Genomic DNA, 23,549 nt, shown 5'->3' on the forward strand with positions numbered 1-23,549 from the left:
ACGCTACTTTTCTATCATTTTTTTCAGAACTCTTTTTCTTTTTATTTCTCTTTTTCATAATCCAATGACCAACAAATGCAATGCCAAGTGATGAATGGCATAAAATACCTCCCCCACACTTAAGATGTTGAACGCCTTGGGCAACCCCCACACTTAAACACCAAACTAAGATGAAACCAATACTCAATAAATTTCCAAGGTGTAGGATTACATGATTTTACACTTAGGCTTGTAATGTGGCTAAGAAAAGAATGAGATAAAAAGGCACAAAGGGGCTAACCAAAGGAAATGTAATGTAAGGGATGGCTATTTGGCCAAAGTAGAGAAATAAAAGAAAGAAGGCATCTATCATGTTTATGCATGCAAGTGAAAAATGTAGTTTTAAAAAGAAAAGGAACAAGCTCTAGAGAACAAAAATCATGAGGAAAAACACACAGCAAAGAAAGAATGACAAAAAGATAAATTTCATTCATAAAGGCTCAAACTCTCACAAGGTTAATACCAACTCATGCAATTAGCATCATGAATTCAACTACCAAGCCAAGTAATCTGACAATCAAGAACTCTGCCCAATTAGAATGATCCATCAAGAACAACATATCCAAGTTCACACTATGTATAACTCAACAATTATAAGGAAAAAAAAGGAAAATCTACTTATTGAAAATTAAAACTAAAATTAAAATTGCAGATACAACAAAATAAACTAAAATAAAGAAAAGGAAAAGGACAAGGAAAACTCTATGTCCTCTTTAGGGAGGTTAAGTGGCGTTAGTGAGCCTGAGCTCTGCCTCCACAGGCTGCTGCTGGGGTCCCTCATGAAAAAGCTTGAGGGGGTGTCCATTCACAGTTAAGGTCTGCCCAGTCTTTTTATCACGTAAATTTTTCTTCTTTTGATCATTTCGTCCAACCTTATGAATAGTATTCTGCATATTGAAGACAAAAGGAGGACTTTTTGATACCCATTTCATCTTGGGTCCATGAGAGTTAGGATCAAAGTTGGTAGAAAATTTTCTCATAATAAAGTTCTTTCTATGATAGCACAAATAAGAAATGTGTCTTATCTTACCATAGTTATTGCATACAATGTGTGTGCAAGATGTCTTGTTCTTCCTAATATAATCAATTTCCTTTTTAGGACTAAGTGCAGACAGAATCAAATTAGACATATGATCCGAATTATTATCAGTAGGCAAGTCAGAATCCACAAGTAATGCAGAATCCACAATCAAATCAGTATCAACATTATTATTCACATCATGAATCACATTATTGCACGAAGCTGAATGCTCAACCTTGACCCTAGAATGCTTCATGGCATTAAGGATACTAAAATGCACAATACTATCACCAAATTCTAAGGAAAGAGCACAAGTATGTACATCTATCTTAGTCCTAACTGTTTTCATGAAAGACATTCCTAGAATGATTGGGGGCCTACTGTTAGGAGATTCACCTTCCATGTCTAAAATATAAAAATCAACAGGGAAAATCAATTCATGCACCTAACTAAAAAATCTTCTATCAAACCAGTAGGGTGAGCACTATTCCTATTAGCTAACTGGATAACAACACTAGTGGCATGTAAAGGACCAAGACCAAGAGAATCATAAACAGATTTAGACATAACATTTATGGCAGCACCTATATCTAGCATGCAATCATCAAATTTATAATTTCCAATAAGGCAAGGAATAGTAAACGTTCCTGGATCATTGCACTTCTCAAGCATGGGCTGGATATGTTTCAGCTCATGCTTACTAATTCGTCCCCCTTCAGCCGCCTCTTGTTGGTACATAACTCCTTCAGGAACTTGGCATATTTAGGAAACTTCTTGATTGCTTCTAAGAGAGGAATATTAATTGCAACTTTTTTGAACGTCTCTAGGATTCCCTTCTCTTGTGTTGTCTCTGCCAGCTTCTTAGATTTGATGGCTCTTTGAGGGAAAGGAAGAGGAATGGAAAACTCAGGCTCATCATGACCTTGCTTATCTTGCACTGTCTCCTCTTTTTCTAATGCTGGTTCAGTCTCAGATGCAGCTTGCTTGGGTTCTTCTAGTTGCTGGTCAAATACAGCTTGCTTGGGCTCTTCTAGTTGCTTGTCAGACCTTAGGGATATAGCACTAACATTCAGATTTCCCTTCGGATTTGGAACTATCTGGGAAGGAAGGGAACCAGGCTCTTGAGGTTGGGTCTGTCTCAAAGAAGAAGCCAATTGCCCGATCTGAGTCTGTAAGTTCTGAATTGATGATTCAGTTCGCTGCTAGAATTGCAGATTACTAGTGGCAAGCTGTTTAACCAAATATTCTAGAGAAGCACCACTTCCTGGATGTTGCGGTACATGTGGCTGTTGTGGAGGTGCAGCAGGTTGGAAATTTTGCCTCTGCTGCTGAGGTACGAACTGCTGCCTCTGTTGGTACTGGTTCTGATTCTGGTTTTGGTTCCACTTCAAGTTGGGATGGTCCTTCCAGCTAGGGTTATAGGTGTTAGAGAATAGGTTGTACTGTTGTTGCTGCTGGTACTGTGATTTACCAGGGAAGACTCCTACTGCAGCAACTGTCTGGTCTACTAGAGGGGCACCTTCTTGTATACTGGGGCAAGCATCAGTGGGGTGCGGCCGGTTGCAGCAAATACCGCATGAGTTGCTCACTTGTGGAGTGGGAGTAGGAGGTTGGACTATTTGCGTCACAGCCAACTGTCTCACCAGTGAAGTCAGCTCGTCAAACCTATTCTCTATTCTCTGATTATCTGTGCTCGACGCCACTGCTGCTGCTACTACTGAATTCTGGATAGAAGATGCTTGCACTTGGAACACTGCACTGCTATTCGCTCTAGTGTCAAATTGTTGAGCATTGGCTGCCATCTTTGCAATCAACTCCATAGGCAGCAAGCCTTCATAGAAGTAGACAATTAGCAATTGCTCCGAAATCTGGTGATGTGGAAAACTTGCATAAAGTCTTTTAAACCGCTCCCAGTACTCATGCAAGTTCTCCCCATTTGCTTGTTTTATGCCACTTATCTCCTTTCTGATTGAAGTTGTTCTTGAGGAAGGGAAAAACTTCTCAAAAAACAATCTGGCCATGTCATTCTAAGTCTCGATAGATGAAGGTTGAAGGCAGTACAACCAATCCTTAGCTCCTCCATCCAGGGGGAAAGGAAAGGCTCTCAGTTTGACCTGCTCTTCATCAACTCCTTGCGGCTTCATAGTGCTACAGACCACATGAAACTCCTTTAAGTGCTTATGAGGGTCCTCACCTGCAAGGCCATGAAACTTGGGAAGCAAATGTATTAGACCAGAATTAAGTTCAAAAGCAGTATTAAGTTCAGGATAACGAATGCATGAAGGTTGGTAGTCAACCTCAGGTGCAGCTAACTGCTTTAAACTTCTATTGTCCATTTTTTTATTTTTTGAATTAATGACATTACAGTTAGGAAAAATAAAATTTACTCTACTAGAAGAACTAGGAAAATTAGAAGAAGAAATAAACTCAGAATGTTCAGTATGTTCAGAATGCTCAGAAACAGAGCCAAGTTCAATAGCGCTACTATAACTTAACCTACGAGCTCTCCTAGCAGCATGCAATTGTCTCTCTATCTCAGGGTAAAGTTCAAATAGAGGACTACCACTACTCCTAGTCATGCATCATAAGGTGCTACAACAGGTAAAATCGCTATAAGCATATGAAACATACGAAAATCATGGCAAACACTGAAAATTGACCTAAAAAATACAGAAAAAATATCAAACGATTTTTAAAAATTATGGGACCACCACACAAAATTTCTAATCCTATCTAGGAACTCAAAATTCAAATAAATTTTTTTCAAAAAATAAAATAAAATAGTAAACGAAGAAATTTGGCTAAACCAGGGCCTGAATCGTGAGACTATGCCTCACGACTTTTGATAGGGATGATCGTCTCCTTCAGCTCACCAATTCCCAGAGCAATAAGAGCGAGTCGAACAACTGTCGAAATACCTGATTCGTCCTAAAATGACTAAGAAATAGTAAAAAGGGTTAGTAAATAACAGAATTTCGCGAAATTAAGGGCGCCCTCATTCCCTTTTAGGGAGTGACTTTTGCTCAAAAGGTCAAATTTCTTTGGGAATTGAACTTCTGAGATCGGATTGGGTAAGACAGTTGTCTTCCCAATCACAAAAACACCCAAAATCGCAAAGAAACAAAGAAGTAAAACAGAAAAGAACCAAGAAGAAAGATTAAAGAAAGATTCAAAAAAGAATAAAGAAAGAAGAAGAAAGATTTAAGAAAGAAGAAGAAAGATTCAAGAACGAAGAAGAAAGATTCAAGAAAGATTCAAGAACGATAAAGAACGATGCAAATTCCCCGGCAATGGCGCCAAATTTGATGTGAGCTGTCGAAGTCACTCAAATGAATTAGGTTTGTAAAAATAAAGATTTGTAATAAAGTGGGCAACTTGAATCGTCTCTCAAGGAATTTGCAAGGATCTTAAACGATCAATTAAAAACAAGAAGTAAAAAAAAGGGGTTTTGTGTGATTAAAAATAGAAAGTAAAAACAAGGATTTAAAAACTGAAATTATCAATTAAAAGCAATCAACCCAAGAATTAGGATTCCAAGATATCCATCATTGGACAAAGGATTTCCAAATCGTGGTTGACCCTAAGAAATTCAGAATCCCTGCAATTGCTTAGGAACCCCTCTCTAGACGATCGCCTAACGTTTGATCAATACGACAAATCTACTCGCGCAATCGCGGAGTATCAGCCCGTTTGACTTAAGATCATTGGGTTAATCAACCTAAACATTAAATCTAACATTCAATCACTTTCCTTAGCTGCAATCGCAGAACTAGAATCTGAGTTGAAGGAAGAGAAACAATTTGGATCAAGATGAAGCGCAGGTCGTCCGAATTCAACCGCGGAATCCTTAATTCTTGGATTGATTAAAGAACGCTTAGCCTAGCATGGCTAAGTAGAAAACCATAATTGAAATTAAGAAAATAAAGAAAAACAAAAGAGTAGAAGAGAGAAAACGTAAATTGCAATTGAATCTTGAAACTGTAAAAACATAAACTCTGAAAACAAAAACTAAAACTGAATCACAAGGTCTCCTAATCATGCCTTTATATAGGCTCTACAAGTCTGACCTATTATAAAAGGAAATAAAAGATAAATAATAGATTTGGGCCACATAAAGATTGGGTTCCCAATTACAAACTTAAATCCAATTAACTAATTAAAACTGTAGCAACTCGTGACCAACTTGGGATTGATTTTTGACCATCCTATTGTCCGAACTGGGCTTTCATGTCTTCATAACATTTGTATCCCTTTGAGTTAGCTGCAAAACGCAATAAGAATGGGGTCAATCGGAAAAATTTGGAATGAGTTACGGTCAAAATACTGCAGTAACGTAAATCTGGATTTTTATTACGAAATTCAAAATAAACCCAATTAAAAACCCAACATCTAGTTTAACCCAAAAACCATTATTTACACACTAAACAATCCAAAAATCACTAATCAAGAGTAACAAATAAGTGTAATAAATATGAATTATCAGTTCTTCAACTATGATTTTCCTGCCTAAAGCACTTAACTCATTTATAATATTAGTAAAACATGTAATTATATCTCTAATTGACTCTTTTGGTTTCATGGTAAATAATTCATATTGATGCATTAAGAGATCAATTTTAGATTAATTTACCTCATTGGTTCCCTATGATACACCGACACTGACACGGGACACGACACGCCGACACGTTAATTCTAAAAACCCAATCTTCAATCTCCACTGTTGGCTTGCTTCGACCTGCGACCTGCTCTTGAAGGATGTATTAGCTGAAACTAGGATGAAGCTTCTGTGTTTTTGCTTTCAATTATTCTCTTTATTTCCTCCGATTTCAAAAGAAGAAGAAGAAATAAAATAGTCTTCTTCTCTCTTAAAAAAGAACAGTCCTCTTCTTACTTCAAGCGATAGGGTTGATTTCTTTGTCTCTCTCTTTCAGTGATGGTCGCCGATGACAACAGCAACAGCCAACTCCTTCCTCTCTCCCACTCTTTTTTCTGTGGTTTTTTTCTCTTGAATCGCTGAATTTGTGGGATCGTCCGAGCTCACTGATTCTACGTGTTTACCCATCGATCTCAATCAATCTGAGAAGAAAACGATCCTATGCGCGATTCAGCTCGTTGGAAGGGAAAAAATCGTAGGATCGAACGATCCTACAATATTCCACGCGATTTTAACAACCTTGATCACAAGTTCAGTCTTGCAACAACTTTTCAAAAACTAAACAAACTATTAAATAATTTGGCTCCACTTGTTTGTTATCATCAAAACTAGACAAGGCGTAAGACCCAACAAAAATATGATGAAATTTAATTTAAATTAATAATAAATATATGTTTATTTTAAAAAAATATATCACTTTAAAAAATCTTATCTCGCCATACTATGTAATATGATTTCTTGATAGCCAAATACAATGCAGAATGAACTCCTTCTATATCTTGACTCGTAGAAAATATTTTCAGGTCACAAAATGATCAGTTTCATGTTAAGGTGCGTATACTTTTCCAACTGTACTCAAATATTACTCCTACGTATTTATCCTTGCTCTTCTTCATCTTACTATAATAAAGGTCTGCAGACTTTTTTGGAATTAAAAAGAATGAAGTAAGCATTGCACAATAGTCAATCTTCTTGAACATTTTTATTTTAGTACTTATTTATTGAAGTACAATATTATTAATAAAGCTTGCCTTATTTTTAATGCAAAGTGACAATGAATATTGAACTAATATTTTTGTATAAATTATTTACTGGCGATTAGTCAAATTCTAGTAACTTGACTGCTAACTTATTGTACAATATAGTAATATATAGCTTAAAAAAATCATATATTTCTTGTAATATTTAAATTATTTTTCTTTTGGTTTTCCAAAAACAAAAATTATTTTTCTTTTGAAAAGTGAGAGAGAGGGAGATCGATCATGGACATGGCTATGATTTTGAAGTTTACCGAATGTTACATTTTACAAACAAACATAAAGTTGAGCTTTTAATTTATTTTTAAAAAAATTTCTTGTAGTAATGAGATATATATATATGAATGGATTTTCTCACATATTATTTAATATGATGATGTCATATAAGATAATTCTAACCATACAATGATGAATTGGCGGTGATGATTTTGTAACAATTCATTCTATTTCTTTTTCTCTTCTTTAATTATTATTAATTTATCTTTGTATGTTTATGATTCTCTCGTATAAAAGGACCATGTTAAATAACGTGTGATGATTCTTTTCCAAGATATATATAGTTGGATTTGAGCCTTTTTCAGTTATGTTAATTATTTGATTTTTAAATTTTAAAAATTGTTTTTCTTTTCTTTTCTTTTCTTTTGTATTTTATTGTTACAGTGACTAAGGAGAGTAATTCAAACTCAACCCTATATTTATCTTTATATAAGACTAAAGTGATCATATAAAATACTTACTAAAATGATGATAATGCAATATTGAATTCACCCACCCGCTGTTTAATATGATTCAGCACATTCAGACCCTCGTGCAAAGAGCTTGGAAGGTGGAGATAACACACACTTATAGGAAGGGAAATCGAGTTGCAGATTGATTAGCTTCCCAGGCTCACAACTTTGAGGTGCAGGAATTTGATCACCCTCCTGATGGTTGCATAAACCTGTTCTGGAAGATCGTATAGGAGTGGCTACTCCAAGAATGATTTCTAGTTAGACTTTTCTTTGTTTTTTGTTTTTATATTCATTAAATTTCCAAAAAAAAAAAAATGAATTCAGTAATTGTTTTGTAAGATTGAGAGTTGATTCACTGACAAAATTTTCCAAGAATTAATGTGATGATTTACCGACTTTAAAGAACTAATACAATTTAAAAAAATCTTCAAATTAAATAATTAATGTTGTGATACATTAATTTTTTATTGACTAAATTAAACATTTATTCTTTCTTTTTTACCTAAATTTTAAAAATTGTACAAGATAGTTGTTTCTTTTTAGAAAATCAAAAATTGACATCTCACGTATAGGATGGTTTTTATTTTCAACGCTATAGTTTAAGGGAAAAATATGTATGCAGTTACTGCAGATAAGTTATCTGTATTTATTTTCAAAACGACGTCGTTTTGGTATTGAAATTTTAAAAAATTATAAATATAAATACTATTATAATATTAAAATAAATTAAAATAATAAAAATACCATGATTTCTGCCCAAAACAATGTCATATTGGACTTATACGCAATAACTCCAGAAAAAGCGAACCCATAGTTTAAAGTTTAAGATAGTAAAACTGTAAAAGTATACAGAAAAATCTCCAAATTCAATTTATAATTGATGTGTAAATTTTTTCTCACCGCTGCTGCACTCTGTTACTCTGTATCTGTATCAAATGTGATCTTACTTCTTTCCTGCATTTTCTTGTGGTTTCATTTTCTCGTCGAATCCATTCAATGGTGGTTGGGCAACAATGTAAAGCATTTTAAACGGTCTCTCCTCTATAGTCAATGCGTAATTATTGCCTTTTGACGTACTTAGTTAAAGGAACTAATTAGTATTTAACAATAACGAAAATATGGACCCAACACAAAGCAATTCGACACCACCACCGCACCGCCCACATCATCTATTTGAATGGCTGATCATAATCATATTTACTGAGGCAAATAAAAGAAGGAGAAGAAAAGCATGTATTATTCCCATACTTTTAATTTTTCTATGAATTGATGAACTCTTCCTTTGTTCGAAAGTATCTTTTTCTCCTCCCCAGTATCTAAGCACTCATTCTTCTAGATCCGAAAGTATATTTTATATACTGTTTGAGATAAAAAATACCTACTAATTATCGACTAATAATAATATATTTATTTTCTATTAATTAGTTACAAAATTGTGTGTATTCTTAAAAGAGAATATGACTCTGTTTGATTATTGTTTATAAAAATAGTTTTTTTAATTTTCAGAACAAAAAAAACTCATTTAGTAAAGTTTGTTTTGTAAAAAGAAAATTAAAACTGTAACTATTTTTTATTTTTAGAATCAAATTTAAAGAACATGTCTGAGTTGTTTTTGTTTTCTGTTTTGATTTTTAACTTTAAAAAAAAACATAAAAAAATAACTATTTTCATAATTATTCTACAAAACAATTTTAAAACAAAAAAATCAAAACATAATCAAACATGCCTTATATAACCACGTCTTAATTTAATATGGCCATGTTTATTACTAAAACACAGCATGGCTTATTCGCTACAAAGCTGCTGCAATGCTACCGGCTCGAATAGCAATTTTGTTAATTAAGCTTAGGCCAAAAAGTCTATCTAGAAATTCTAAAGGGCATATGACATTTATTATATGGATAACGTGAAAGAACAAATAACTACTGCAATTGCTTTAATTATGTTCCGGCCTTGATCCCCTCCATTGTGCCCCCGAAATTCATGCGATTAATTCTACAATTAGATTTCTGACAAGATCGACGTTTAGTTCTTAGCCCTTAACATAATATTTTCGATATAAATTATTCAGCATTCGATCGTCAACCGATACCGATTGATTCAGATTCGAACCAAATATGTTCAGAAGCGTTAAAATTTTCTCTATTAATTTTTTACCATGACTGTATTTTTAAAACTCGCATGAATTTAAAATTATTAATTAAGTTAGAATAACCTTATGACAATTTTTTATTTTTTTTTGGTGTAGACCTTATGACAATTTAATTGACTCGTATCTGTGTTTAGCCTTTAATTTATTGGACACCGTTAACGAGTTTTTTTGGAATAATTATTAATTTACATATGAACTAAATTATTATTATTATAATTAAAAATTTATTTATTTAATATCAAATATTTTTATCACTATTGGTATAAATTGTAAATAAATAATTTCATTGAAATCAAATGTGTCTAATGCAAAGGCCTAAGGGCACACTTTTTAAAAATACACTAAGTTATTTATTTATTTAGACCCCACTTATCATATAATTGAACAGTTAAAAAATCAAAAGTGGAGTGTTATCATGTGGTACCTAGCGGTTGCATCCAACTTTACCAACGAATTAGTGAATTGACCTTAACTATTTAGGAAAAGCCACCAATTTGTGTCTGCCTGTGTCGTTATTAAATCTATTTATTAAACATGCTTTAAATCCCATAATCCAACATAATCAATTAATCCCATTATATAAAGGGCTAAACCTCAACCTTGCATTCCAACACAACCTTTCCACTTAATTTTCTTGTTCTTAATTATAGCCAAGGTCTTTACTGAGAAAATGTCTCGGGGAAGAGGCAGTGCATCTTCAATTATAGTTATGGTCACTTTGATTTCACTACTATGCCTGTTGGTTATGGTGGAAAGCCTTAGTCCTAGAGCAAAATACACCGTTGGAGGACCTGGGGGATGGACCTTCAACACTGATACTTGGCCCCATGGAAAAAAGTTTTTACCTGGTGATGTGCTAAGTAAGTTAAATTATGCATCGACCCCTTATATTTATGTTATGTCCCTTTCTTAATTTTCTAAATATTGTTTAGACTAAAGTTTGTAACTATGCATATGCTAATTGTTGCAGTCTTCAACTACGACCCAACGACCCACAATGTGGTTGCCGTGGACCACACTGGATACAACAGCTGCATGACTTCGCCGGCGAGTGCTAAAGTTTACAGTTCAGGGAATGACCAAATCAGGGTATACAGAGGGATGAACTACTTCATATGCAACTTTACTGGCCACTGTGAATCTGGGATGAAGCTTGCCATCAATGCAATAACAAGGTAGAATAGTTAATGGTCAATTAGCTAAGAGTTTCTCTTTAATTCTCCCAAAATAATAGTATTTGTAGATATTAGTGTTTGATCATGCTTGTAATTTGTTGTATTGTATGGATTTGTAATATCAATCACATCATAATTTTGTACAGAGAGTGGGAGTGTGCTGGTTTGTTAGAACTTGCTCTGTTTCATTTGTTTTTGTGGTGAGAAATATGTTAGGAAGCAGAGATGGTCCCTCAGTCACGGACTCTTCTTGAACTTTGTATCTGCATACTGTAAAATTATTTAAGTCTGTGTGCCAATAATGTGTATTTGTGTTACGGCGTCGTGACGTGTGGTTGTGCAAATAAATTAAGGGAGAAGTGTTTATCTTTTTAAATGACATAAATTGTGTCATTTCATTCTCGTAAAGAGATGAGACCCATACATTAATTTTTTTTGGGAGTGAATCCTCTCGTGTGAAAAAGTGGTCATGTTATTTGATCACAAATTCACAACCTCTCATTGATGATGAGATAAGAGAAAAAAAAGTGTATAATTTTTAAATTAATGGTTGTGATCAAATAATATGATAACATAACTACTTTTTCATATAAGAGCATTGTTGTTAAAATCTCGATTTATCACTACGATTTTAGGTTTTTACGATTTTTTTTTCATCAAAATGATTTTACTAATATTTCAAACGCTTTTACGTTTTTATGATTTTTTTTGATTTTTTTACATTACGATTTTATGTTTTACGATTTTTTAATCCCCTTCTAATTTTACTTAAGATCTCGATTTTAATAATATTGTATGAGAGGATCTATTTTCACTTTTTTTTGTGAACTTTCTCTCTTTCTTTATCTACATCTCTCTTCAAATAATATAACTTTACTTCTTTTAAAATAACAATATATTTTTTGCATGAATTAAATTTTCTACAGTGCTCCACTAAGGATGACCGCAAAAGTATTTGGGGAGAGCTAGCTTTGCGGATAAGTATTGATGTTATATTGACCACCAGTACAACTCAAAATTGCTTTGTCTGTTTACATCGAAACTGAACAAATCATATCTACTCTTTAGTCGAGTATCCATCACGTGTGAAATTATTCAGTGCCTGCAAACTGATGATCATATAATTGACTTTCTAATATCCAACCATAGTTATTCGGTGGGTTTCATATAATTATTTTATGGGTTCATTTTTATGCGCTTAATACAGATAAGTTATCTGCAGTAAATTCAATATGACGTTATTTTGAGCGAAAATCATGGTATTATTGTAATTTTAATTTATTTTAGAATTATTATAATCTTTATAATTATAATTTTTTAATATTTCAATCCCAAAACGACGTCGATTTGGAAGTAAATGCAGATAATTTATCTGCATTAACTGCAAAAATATTTTTCTATTATTTTATTAACAGATCCATAATATGTTTGGAGATAGAGGTGTAAATAGGCTAGGTTAGACTAGACTTTGACTTAAATAGGTCAAATCTGCATAAAAAATATTGGGTCTGGCCTGACCTGTTAGCCTGTGTAGGCCCCAAATTAAGAATCTGGCCTGATCTATATTTAAAAAATAAAAGTTTTGGCCTAGGTCTGTTAGCCTGTTTAAGCCTAGTAAACATTCAACAATTAAACTAAAATTATATTATTTTATTAATAAATAAGAACATACCTTTAACAACATGCTCAAGAGTTAGAGCTCATGAACACAAGAGAGAAATATGAGGTTTTTCAAGAAAAGTTTAAGAGAACTTACACTAAAATCAAGGGAACCAAGCAAACATGTGTTGTTCTTCAAGAGAACTCAAGAACACAACTCCATGTCCTTGAAACTTCACATAACTGTGGTTGTTCATGGAGGTTTGGACCTTGAAAATTTGCTTCACACCATGAAAATGGTATGGTTGTGAAGAGGAGAGCGATGGGAGCAAGTTTGGTGAAGGAGGTTTTGTGATTTGGAGAGGTTTTGGAGATGAAATTCTAGAGAGAAGTGAGAGCAAAGTTGAAATTCAAATTTGAGAGAGAGAGAGGGGAGGAGTTGGGCGGCTAATCTGAATGGGGAGAAGGGAGGGATGTTGCCCTTGCCATGTTACTTAAGTGGCACCTTGTCCTTTAGTGAAATCAGGTGTAATTTTTATTTGAACCATTATCAAAATTTTATCCAGAAACACCCAAGACTATAACTTTAAGTACCTAACATTAATTTTGTCTAATTATCATGTTCATAACTTAAAAATTTGATTAGTAGATCACAGATCCACTAACAGTTATTTAATTGCACTATAGTCTTTACCGATGTTCTTAACTGTACCCGGATTTCATAATCTTCTTAACTTTAACATTATTGGTCTAATTATGAATTTTTAGGCATATATTGGTCTTTAATTCCATTTTCTCATCTTTTTCCCGTTCCGGGATTCTACCGGCTGCTTCTACAACAGTACAAAATACCTGACATAAGTGACTTTTTCAAAATACCCCAATATAGGTATCAAACTTTATCAAATCATATACTAACCACATTCATGATGTTTATATAATTAGATTAGCTCTATAACTCTAATTTACTAACTTAGAGCTATTCTACAAATTGTTACTGTGTCAGCAGTCAAAATTAACAGCTGAAAATTCAGCTGTGTAAAATGCCCTCAATATGGATATCAAAATTCTTAGAATTTCATCCTTATTTTATTTATGACCCTAAGGTCCTCGTCATAACTCTCTAATTTAAAAGTCATATAATTAAGGTTATTATAACGGGCCAAGTTGTAGAGTCAGACCCAACTCTCACTCATGGTGACAATATAAGAAGGAAGAGTACACCAGCCTATCTGAAGGATTATATTTTGGGCTGAAGTAGAAGGGCCTATGGGTTAATTCAGTAACTATGATAGTTGTTGTGTGTTTCTAATTACCCAAGTAATTATTAATTACAGTCTTTCTATTATCATGTAACTCAGCTATGAGTATAACTACACCGTGGAATGAGTAAAATAGATAGGTAATATTCAATATATATATATATATATATATATATATATCTTATGTTCTTGCTCTCTTTTCCCACTGTTCCCAATTCTCAATATTAGCTCCTATTATATTGGTGCTTTCGTTAAGAGTTGAACTCAAGGAAGGTGTCTACTCTTCCTTCTTATATTGATCCCATAAAAGAGTTCATTTGGTTAATGGATGTTGTTTGTTCTCCTATCAAGGAAGGTGGACTGGGGCTCAAAAATCTTCGGAGTGTCAATAATGCCATGATCATGAAGTTAGGGCAGGGTTTGTTATCCAATAAGAACTGTCTGTGGGCCAAAGTCTTAGGGAATAAGTATAAGATGGGAAACGATCCCATCCATTCCATCGACAGGGTTGGAACCTACTCTAATCTTTGGCAGGGTATTAGGAGGAATAGAGACTTTGTGGAGAAAGGCTCTCAGATCCTTCTTGGTAACGACACCTCGACTAGGTTTTGGTTGGATAGGTGGACGAATAAAACTGACGCTTTGTTGTCCTACTCCATTAGCTCTGTTCCGTCGGAAGCCTTAAGTTGGAAGGTTGCTATTTGTGTTTATCCGAATGGAGACTGGAACTGGGACATGTTTCATAACTGACTTCCCACAAACATCTCTATTATTATCGCATCCATTCTCCCCCCCACCCCTCTTGATGAAGAGGATAGGGCCATCTGGAATTTATCTCACGATGGGGTCTTTTCGGTCAAGAGTGCTTATAGGATCCTTGATCCTGTCCCTCCCAATGACAGTATTATTGATTGGAAGATTCCATAGTGCTGGGAAGGCCCCCAAAGAGTCAAAACCTTTCTCGCATCCATTCTCCCCGCACCCCTCTTGATGAAGAGGATAGGGCCATCTGGAATTTATCTCACAATGGGGTCTTTTCGGTCAAGAGTGCTTATAGGATCCTTGATCATCTCCTTCCCAATGGCAGTATTATTGATTGGAAGATTCCATAGTGATGGGAAGGCCCCCAAATAGTCAAAACCTTTCTATGTCCTCTATTGGTAAACAAATTGATGACAAATGAGCTTAGGACCCAAAGAAGGTTGGGTGACTATGATATCTGCCCGAGGTGCAATGCTGCGGTAGAGAGTTGTCTTCACCTTCTTCGAGATTGCAGTTAGGATGGAGAGGTTTGGTTCCATTTTATCCATTTTGGTGATAGACCAGCTTTGTTCCAAGGAAATCTCATCGAATGGGTGTCTGGCAACTTAAGTAAGAAGGGTGAAGGAGATAACAATTGCAGTTGGAGCCTTATCTTTAGTGGAACTTGTTGGCTCATCCGGAAGGAAATAAACAATGGGTTTTATAAGAGTTATGTCGTAGGAAAAGTGATTGTGTAATGTTATAGAGATTCGTTTTGCGTGCCTTAATTATTTATTTTTTTTTTGTTTTAAAAAATGTGGGCCCCACAAAATGTTGTGAGTGTAGAAAAGTTTGTTGTGTTATGTTAAATGATAAAATGAAAACCCATAAACAATCTTATTTTTAATGCCTTTCTGTCACTCCTCATAAGCTTAGCTTTAGCGCTGGCCATGTAGCTGAGAATTTCTTTTTCGCTAAAGCCATGTTGTCAGATGTTGGCCTTGTCAGACAGGAAAAAAAGGAAGCCCTTATCGCTTGGACGTTTCCTGACCCAACCTGGGTGAAAGTTACCACTGATGATGCCTGTAGTATTAATGGTAATTAGGTTGGTTGTGGAGGAGTTATCAGAGACTGCAGTGGTTGATGGCTTGTGGGATTTTCCAGGAACCTTGGTGCTTGCAACTCTTTTATGGTTGAGCTTTGGGGTATCCTTATTGGCCTTGATCTTTCTTGGTCGTCAGGGTATACGTGCGTTTGGTTGGAGACCGACTCCTCTTCGGCTATCCAAGCGATCCAGAATTTGGGGAACTTTCAGCAACCTTTTGCTAGTTTAGTGAGAAGAATTCAAAGCCTGCTTACCAAAACCTAGAATGTCAAGATTACTCATGTGCATAGAGACGCTAATGGTGTTGTTGACTGGCTTGCTACACATAAGGTTGAGGCCAACTGGCTCATACATTTGTTTTATTCTCCTCCTGAGGGCTGTAATGTTCTTGTTAGGAATGATCTTAGAGGGGTCATGTACCCTAGGCTGATCTATAGCTAGTTTTTGTTTCTTTTCTTTCCTTAGATGTTTCAAAAAAAGAAGAACTAATACAATTAAAAAAATCTTCAAATAATTGATGTTGTGATACATTAATTTTTTAATGACTAAATTAAACATTTATTCTTTATATTTTACCTAAATTTTAAAAAATCGTACAAGATAGTTGTTTCTTTTTAGAAAATCAAAGAATTAACATCTCACGTATAGGATGGTTTTCATTTTCAACGCTATAGTTCAAGATAGTAAAATTATACAGACAATTTCCAAATTCAATTTATAATTGATGTGTAAATTTTTTCTCACCGCCGCTGCACTCTTTACACTGTATCAAATGTGATCTTACTTCTTTCCTGCATTTTCTTTGGTTTCATTTTCTCATCGAATCCATCCAATGGTGGTTGGGCAACAATGTAAAGCATTTTAAACGGTCTCTCCTCTATAGTCAATGCGTAATTATTGCCTTTTGACGTAGTTAATTAAAGGAACTAATTAGTATTTAACAGTAACGAAAATATGGACCCAACACAAAGCAATTCGACACCACCACCGCACCGCCCACATCATCTATTTGAATGGCTGATCATAATCATATTTACTGAGGCAAATAAAAGAAGGAGAAGAAAAGCGTGTATTATTCCCGTACTTTTAATTTTTCTATGAATTGATGAACTCTTCCTTTGTTCGAAAGTATCTTTTTCCCCTCCCCAGTATCTAAGCACTCATTCTTCTAGATCCGAAAGTATATTTTATATACTGTTTGAGATAAAAATACCAACTAATTATCGACTAATAATAATATACTTATTTACAATTAATTAGTTACAAAATTGTGTGTATTCTTAAAAGAGAATATGACCACGTCTTAATTTAACATGACCATGTCTATTACTAAAACACAGCATGGCTTATTTGCTAGAAAGCTGCTGCAATGCTACCGGCTCGAATAGAAATTTTGTTAATTAAGCTGAGGCCAAAAAGTCTTTCGAGAAATTCTAAAGAGAATGACATTTATTATAGACTAAAGTGTCTATTGGGTCCTTAATATAAAATACAATTCTCATTTTCATCTTTTATAAAAAAAATATTTATATTAATCTTTTTTTATAGATTAAATTGGATCTTCGTTAAATTTCTGAAAAATTATATTTTCAAAAAACTGAAATTATAAAAGAACCAAAAATTAATTTTATTTTATTGTTTTGTAAAAAATGAAAGTGAAAACCGTTTTTTGTTTGTTTGTTATTTTGTTAGAAATTCAAAAGAAATTTTACTCTTTATTATATGAATAACATGAAAGTACAAATGACTAGTCTTCGTAGGCTTGGAAGTATTCCCTCCCACAACCCAGAGATCAAAGCAGTACCAAAGTGACAGGAATTGGATATGAGGTTAGTGAAAGAGCTGTCCAATCAAGCTTCACGGGTGGGCACAAGAAACTTTCATTAAAGTATGCTGTCAACATTGCAATTACTACTGCAATTGCTTTAATTATGTTCCGGCGGCCTTGATCCTCTCCATTATGGCCCCGAAATTCATGCGATTAATTCTATAATTAGATTTCTGACAAGATCGACGTTTAGTTCTTAGACTTTAACTTAATGTTTTTGATATAAATTATGGGTTTAAATTGTCTCCTTTCGTAGGAAACAATTATCTTATGCCAGAAAAATATAGAAAATTATATTATTATTTTTAAAATAATGGGACTCACATAATTTATTTTTATGGCATGAAGTAAGTTGTCTTCTATTAAAGGAGATTAATAAATCCCATAAATTATTCAGCATTCGATTGTCAACCGATACCGATTGATTTAGATTCGAACCAAATAGGTTCATAAGAGTGTTAAAATTTTCTCTATTAATTTTTTAACAAAGCTGTATTTTTAAAAGGAAAAAAGAAGTATCCTCTGAAAGGACACAAGCTTGTATCCTTTTAGGTGATTTACACAAAGTTCAACTGATCATATTTTGTGTAAATCTTAAAAGTTACTTTTTGTCTCTCTCTTTCCATTCACATCGCTGACGTGTAAAGTAAAAAAAAGTAACTTTTCAGATTTACATAAAATATGACCGATCAGACTTTCTGTAAGTCACTAAAAAGACATAATTTACCTTCTTTACAAGGACACACATTAAACCCATTTTTAAGACTCGCATGAATTTAAAATTATTAATTAAATTAGAATAACCCTATGACAACTTAATTGACTCGTATTAGTTAATAGCCTTTAATTTATTGGACACCGTTAACGAGTTTTTTTTTTGGAATAATCATTAATTTACATATGAACTAAATTATTATTATTATTATAATTAAACAATTCATTTATTTAATATCAAATAATTTTATCACTATTGGTATAAATTGTAAATAAATAATTTCATTAAAATTAAATGTGTCTAATGCTAAGGCCTAAGGGCACACTTTTTAAAAATACACTAAGTTATTTATTTATTTAGACCCCACTTATCATATAATTGAACAGTTAAAAAAATCAAAAGTGGAGGGTTATCATGTGGTACCTAGCGGTTGCATTGCATCCAACTTTATCAACGAATTAATGAATTGACCTTAACTATTGAGGAAAAGCCACCAATTTGTGTCTGCCTGTGTCGTTATTAAATCTATTTATTAAACATGCTTTAAATCCCATAATCCAACATAATCAATTAATCCCATTATATAAAGGGCTAAGCCTCTCAACCTTGCAGTACAACACAACCTTTCCACTTAATTTTCTTGTTCTTAATTATAGCAAAGTTCTTTACTGAGAAAATGTCTCGGGGAAGAGGCAGTGCATCTTCAGTTATAGTTATGGTCACTTTGATTTCACTACTATGCCTGTTGGTTATGGTGGAACGCCATAGTCCTGCAGCAAAAACACACATCGTTGGAGGACCTGGGGGATGGACCTTCAACACTGATACTTGGCCCATTGGACAAAAGTTTTTACATGATGATGTGCTAAGTAAGTTAAATTAAGCATCCACCCCTTATATTTATGTTATGTCCCTTTCTTAATTTTCTAGATATTGTCTAGAATAAAGTTTGTAACTATGCATATGCTAATTGTTACAGTCTTCAACTACGACCCAACGACCCACAATGTGGTTGCCGTGGACAGCACTGGATACAGCAACTGCAAGACGTCGCCGGCGAATGCTAAAGTTTACAGTTCAGGGAATGACCAAATCAGGGTATACAGAGGGATGAACTGCTTCATATGCAACTTTACTGGTCACTGTGAATCTGGGATGAAGCTTGCCATCAATGCAGTATTAAGATAGAATAGTTAATGGTCAATTAACCAAGAGTTTCTCTTTAATTATCCCAAAATAATAGTATTAGTGTTTGATCATGTGTGTACTTTGTTGTATTGTATGGATTTGGAATATCAATCACATCATAGTTTTGTACAGAGAGTGGGAGTGAGCTGGCTTTGTGGTGAGAAATATGTTAGGATGAAGCAGAGACGGTCCCTCAGTAACGGACTCTTCTTGGACCTTGTATCTGCATACTGTAAAATTATTTAAGTCTGTGTGCCAATAATGTGTATTTGTGTGACGGCGTCGTCATGTGTGGTTGTGCAAATAAATTAAATTTTCTACATTGCTCCACTAAGGATGACCGCAAAAGCATTTGGGGAGAGCTAGCTTTGAGGATAAGTATTGATGTTATTATATTGACCACTAGTACAACTCAAAATTGTTTTGTCTGTTTACATCGAAACTGAACAAATCATTTCTACTCTTTAATTAGTCGAGTATCCATCACGTGTGAAATTATTCAGTGCCTGCATACTAATGATTATATAATTGACTTTCTAGTATGATCTCTGAGTTTCTTATTTTGAAAGGAATGATCATTAGCACTATGAATTGTTGTTGTAAGTGGGTATTATACTTTGGCAAAGTTTAAGTTGGGACCGCGCGTGACATTTATTTATAAGCTCTTAAATAGAAAAAATTACCCTCTAACTAATAGTTATTACTTTTACCATAATGATAGATGTTAGAGGGATATAATAAAATTTATTAAGTCGTTCACTTCTAAGCTTAAGTTATTAGGTGATTAATTGTTGTCCGTGATTACGGAATTACGAGTTTGATTCTTACTATACCTCAGTTTCTAGTGGAATTAAGGGAATGAGCTAAGCATGATACATATAAGTATAATGATTTATAAATTCATATAAAGTGTCAATTGTTATTGTTATACCGGTACAACAATATGTAATCTTATATCAAATCTTGACTATTGATTATTTGTTTACATTTAACAGTTTAAATAGCTAATAAATCAAAGTCGTTGAAATAAATAGGATTAACGACTAAGACTCTGAATGTAACTTAAACCAGTGTAAAATGATCATCACTCTAGATATTCGTATAATGTTTTAACCAATTTATGCACTAAACTAATTTTTATTTTTATTTTAGAAATTATTTCTTTATTTAATGCCCTAAACTATGTAAGGCCCGTTTGGATGAGCTTGTAAAGAGAAGACTTTTATATCTAACTTATTTTAGAAATGCTTTTCACAAAAATTAAAATTGTTTAAATTTTAAAAAAAATTTGACTTTTAACTTATTATTATTTTTAGATGCTAAAATTTTTAGCTTCCAAAATAAATAAATTTTTGACTTTTTGTAACTTTTTTTTAAAGCAAATATCCATATAAGTTTTGGGGCCTTTAGTTTGTTATGTTACGGGAAAAATGAATAGTAGTCCTGCAGAAAAGAGATTTTGGTGGGCCACTTTAAAAGAATAAAAAAAATAAAAATAAAGGAAAGTGAGATTTTTTATGTATCAGCAAGAATGATGAATAGTGTTCATGTAACAGGATAAACTAAAAATCCTAAGTTTTGTAGTAGAAATACTTTTTTTTTTTTTTTAAAAGAAGAAGCATTTGCTGACTAAAAAAAGAACCCATGTGTTTACCAAAAAAAAAAAAAAAAAGAACCCATGCAAGCGAACTCTATATAAAGTTAATGGGTTTTACTTTTATCCTTTAACATAACACAACAAACTTTCCTACTCTCACAACATTTTGTGGGGCCCACACTTTTTAAAACAAAAAAATAAAATAAAAATTAAGGCACGCAAAACGAATCTCTATAACATTACACAATCATTTTTCCTACAACATAACTCTTATAAAACCAAGTTAATAAATATAAACGAGTCTTACCATACAATTTTGTTAAAATGACTATTTAATTATTTACTTTTCTTTTTCCTTTTTCTCTGGGTACATTATTTGCTCATTTCTATTGATTTTGTGCATGCAAGTGTACAAAATGGTTTTTTTAACATATGTAAGTAATAATGTATACACGATATCGCTCCTAAACTTGGGAAAAGATCTGTTTATAATTTTTTTTTACAAATTACATTAAGTATGACCGATTATATACTCTTGATTAAGGTATGACCGGTCATACTTAGTGTAGTATAGTTTGTAAGAGTTGTAAATAAAAAGTTTGTAAATATAACCTTCTTCCTAAACTTATGCAACTTTTTTTGTTTGTTCAGGAACTATTGGAAAGTTGGATCCTTACTAGTGGCAATAAGATCTGCTATTTTTGCGGGCCTAGGCCGAAAGTGAAATGATACGGCAGAGCCTCGTTCTTTTGGGTCAGCATTTTCTCATAGACGTATATAAATATCCAATCTCATTGAGCTAAGATAAAAAAGAACACAGAAAAGCAACTATGTCCAACATCCTCTAAAATCGCTCCATGCATTGATGTTTTGTTGGCCCAAATCCGTTGAAAAGCTAAACAATAACCAACATTTGTAGTAAAAAATCTCGGAAAAAAATAATTAATAATGCAAATCCTAAATGACCAATAATAATAACAATCTTCTAAAAAATTCCTTTACATGGTATAAGAGCTTTGGTATTACAGGTTCGATCCTCACCGTCCTTATTTAATTAATAATTAATTAAGTTTTGTGAAATTTTTTAACATAGGTATGTAGAGCTGTACATTATTCACCTTTCAAGTACAGTGAGCTCTCGTATGGAGAGGCAGAGATATATAAAATCATTAATATAATCTCACCCAACAGTTTAAGCTTTTGAGTTGAATTGATTCTTTAATAACCAAAAATATAATAAGATAAACTCTAGTAGATAAGTATCACGGATAAGTTATATTTGATTTCTCCAGTTTGGAAAGATATATGTTAGCGACTATTGAATTAGTTTTAAAAAATTGATTCAACTGGACAGAAGAATGGTGATACATGATTTGGTCAAAATTTAACTACTTGAATAGACACGCACGAATGTATACATGTAAGTAAACGAAAGTTCAAAACAATAACAATAGCATGAATAAGAATATGATATTTAGAGCTTTTAATCCTTCATTTTTATTATTTTTTCACAAGTTAAATGACTTTGGGTCTAAGAGGCCAAAATCAATATGGTAATGTAAAAAATTGAATTGACCCAATAAAGTTTGACCCAACGGCCCGTCTGCTATTGGTTTTTTTTTTTTTTTTTTTTTTAATTTAGTCCCACCCATTTATTAATATTTCTTTCTCATTCAATTTAAACTTTTTTTTTTATGTAGATAAGTGTAAAGTAAAGAGATATTTTTCCCATTCTATGGTACAAATAAATTACCAATCACAACAAGATTTTAAATCACAATTATAAATTATTTAGTGAAAAAACTCAATATTCAGATACAAGACATACATCTATGATGCGTGATAAATTAATTACATGCATGGGTCACTTTCTTGACTCCAAATTTGAGTTTGCTCGCTTGGAAAAAAAAATTGTACCCAAATTGAAGTATGAAATATGATAGATCATTCAATTAGTTTTTAAAAAAAGTCTTCTCGAATGCTGCTGGTGCATGCTGGAAATAGAAGTAGACATAATCCTTAAAATAATATTCACTAATCAGAATAGAAGATGCATCCTCTAAACATTTGAATTTTGTTGTTGGTTATGAATAGTAAGGAATACAAGTTATGAGTTTAATATAGAAATGAATTAATGGTGAAGGACTCAAATAATTTGTATAAAATTATAAGTTCAAACCTTCCTTAAATAAAAAAATTACCGACAAATCAATAATATAAAACAAAGTGATAAATAGCTATAACCAATTTAACTGCTTATTTAATAAACTGAACTCAAACAGCGTGCGGACGTTTCGTCATTGATGACGTGTGACCGAAGAAAGTTTTGAAAAAACACAAAAACAAAAACGAGGCATCATTCATTGAGAATTAATCTTATTCGTAGTGGCTAAATGCCTAACGTTGACGTTCGCATGAGCGTTATATGTTGAGTTATATAATAAGATTTTAAAATAATTAATTCATAACATGATCAGAATCTTTGTAATCATATAATTTAGATCTTGACTTTTATCATTGCCATCTCTCTTGAGGGTTCACATTACATTTGCATCAATAAATAATGGGTAATATTTTTTTAAGTTACATAAGAAAAATATTATTTCTTACACTCATAATTTTTATATGGGTTATATAAATTTTTTTTCTCTCACTTTCAACTTTTTTCTTTATCTTATTTATTGTTTGAGTAACAGATAATATTT

General features: G+C 33.0%; 3 protein-coding genes across 3 annotated transcripts; 2 read left to right on the forward strand and 1 right to left on the reverse strand.

Moving 5' to 3' along the window:
* Nucleotides 1-761: 761 nt before the first annotated feature.
* Nucleotides 762-3,081, reverse strand: LOC133293578 (uncharacterized). The gene is made up of 4 exons (XM_061492167.1): nt 2,299-3,081; nt 1,797-2,193; nt 1,531-1,650; nt 762-1,465 (listed from the first exon to the last, which is right to left on the reverse strand). The coding sequence occupies exons 1-4, from the start codon at nt 3,079-3,081 to the stop codon at nt 762-764; spliced, it is 2,004 nt and encodes a 667-aa protein (XP_061348151.1).
* A 7,223-nt stretch (nt 3,082-10,304) lies between these two features.
* On the forward strand, nt 10,305-10,813 carry LOC133293579 (basic blue protein-like). The gene is made up of 2 exons (XM_061492168.1): nt 10,305-10,494; nt 10,605-10,813. Exons 1-2 carry the CDS (start codon nt 10,305-10,307, stop codon nt 10,811-10,813), a joined length of 399 nt encoding a protein of 132 aa, XP_061348152.1.
* A 7,922-nt stretch (nt 10,814-18,735) lies between these two features.
* LOC133293595 (basic blue protein-like) lies at nt 18,736-19,321 on the forward strand. The gene is made up of 2 exons (XM_061492186.1): nt 18,736-18,928; nt 19,039-19,321. Exons 1-2 carry the CDS (start codon nt 18,736-18,738, stop codon nt 19,245-19,247), a joined length of 402 nt encoding a protein of 133 aa, XP_061348170.1. The 3' UTR covers nt 19,248-19,321.
* The last annotated feature ends 4,228 nt before the right edge of the window (nt 19,322-23,549 follow it).

This window comes from Gastrolobium bilobum, unplaced genomic scaffold (assembly GCF_033153095.1).
Source record: "Gastrolobium bilobum isolate Gb01-03AN ecotype WA unplaced genomic scaffold, APGP_CSIRO_Gbil_v1 utg1090, whole genome shotgun sequence".
Taxonomy (NCBI): Eukaryota; Viridiplantae; Streptophyta; class Magnoliopsida; order Fabales; family Fabaceae; genus Gastrolobium; species Gastrolobium bilobum.